The sequence below is a fragment of the Camelina sativa genome, chromosome 10 (assembly GCF_000633955.1).
Source record: "Camelina sativa cultivar DH55 chromosome 10, Cs, whole genome shotgun sequence".
NCBI lineage: Eukaryota > Viridiplantae > Streptophyta > Magnoliopsida > Brassicales > Brassicaceae > Camelina > Camelina sativa.
The window spans coordinates 2,357,926-2,358,906 of NC_025694.1; the positions used below are offsets into that span (position 1 = coordinate 2,357,926).

A 981-nucleotide genomic window follows, 5' to 3' on the forward strand; every position below is an offset into this window, starting at 1 on the left:
AGTTGTTGCTATAAGTAAACCATTTATGTGAACACATACGCAAGACTTCATGAGCGGTCAACCGTTCTGCAGGCTTGGAGCATAACATTCTACGGATCAAGTCTTTAGCACTGTCAGATATCACAGGCCACGGGTCAGACTCAAAGTCGATATATCCCTTCAACACAGCATCAAATATCCCTTGCTGAGTTTCTGATTCAAACAAGACAAAACAATACACATATCAAGACTCAGGTGACTGGTTATGTCTAAAGAACTAAGAGACGGGTTAACGTGTTTACCTGCCCAAAAAGGCGGGACTCCACTTAGCAATATATAGAGTATAACACCAGCAGTCCACACATCAGCTTCAGGCCCATAACGTTTGAGCAAAACCTCAGGAGCAACATAATATGGACTTCCAACAACATCAGTGAATATTTGACCTGAAAAATCACAAGAAGATAGGAATCAAAATAAAGCTTCATTAACTAATGAAATTAAGGAACCATTAACTATATAAAAGCTTCAAAACATTATACCTGGTTTGAAAAAGATAGATAGCCCAAAATCAATAGCCTTGAGGGAGAAATCATCATCCTTATTAACCAACAAGAAATTCTCAGGCTTCAAGTCTCTATGCATAACACCAAGAGAATGACACGCTTCAACAACCCCAACAATGATCTTAGTAAGCTCAGCAGCTTTCCTCTCGCTGTAATGCCCTCTCTGAATAATCCTATCAAACAATTCACCTCCAGCACAAAGCTCCATCACAATGTGAACATACAAAGAGTCCTCATAAGCTCCTTTGATGGTCACGATATTACCGTGACCAGCTAAATGGTGCATAATCTGAATCTCCCTTCTAACATCCTCAACATCTTCCTTGGAGATCAACTTCCTCTTGGATATGGACTTACAAGCGTAGTCAATCCCCGTGGCAACTTCTGTGCATAGATAAGTCGTTCCAAATTGACCTTGTCCTAGCTTACGGCTAAG

The 981-nt window shown here is 40.5% G+C and overlaps 1 protein-coding gene across 1 annotated transcript in view; it reads right to left on the reverse strand.

The window, feature by feature from the left end:
- The window catches only part of LOC104716598 (calcium-dependent protein kinase 5), an 11,357-nt gene that overhangs the window by 3,081 nt on the left and 7,295 nt on the right, over positions 1-981 (reverse strand). The window contains exons 3-5 of the mRNA XM_019230994.1: positions 522-965; positions 282-425; positions 40-192 (exon numbers count right to left, since the gene is read on the reverse strand). Coding sequence (XP_019086539.1) covers positions 40-192; positions 282-425; positions 522-965 — 741 coding nt within the window. The remainder of the gene's footprint in view (positions 1-39; positions 193-281; positions 426-521; positions 966-981) is intronic.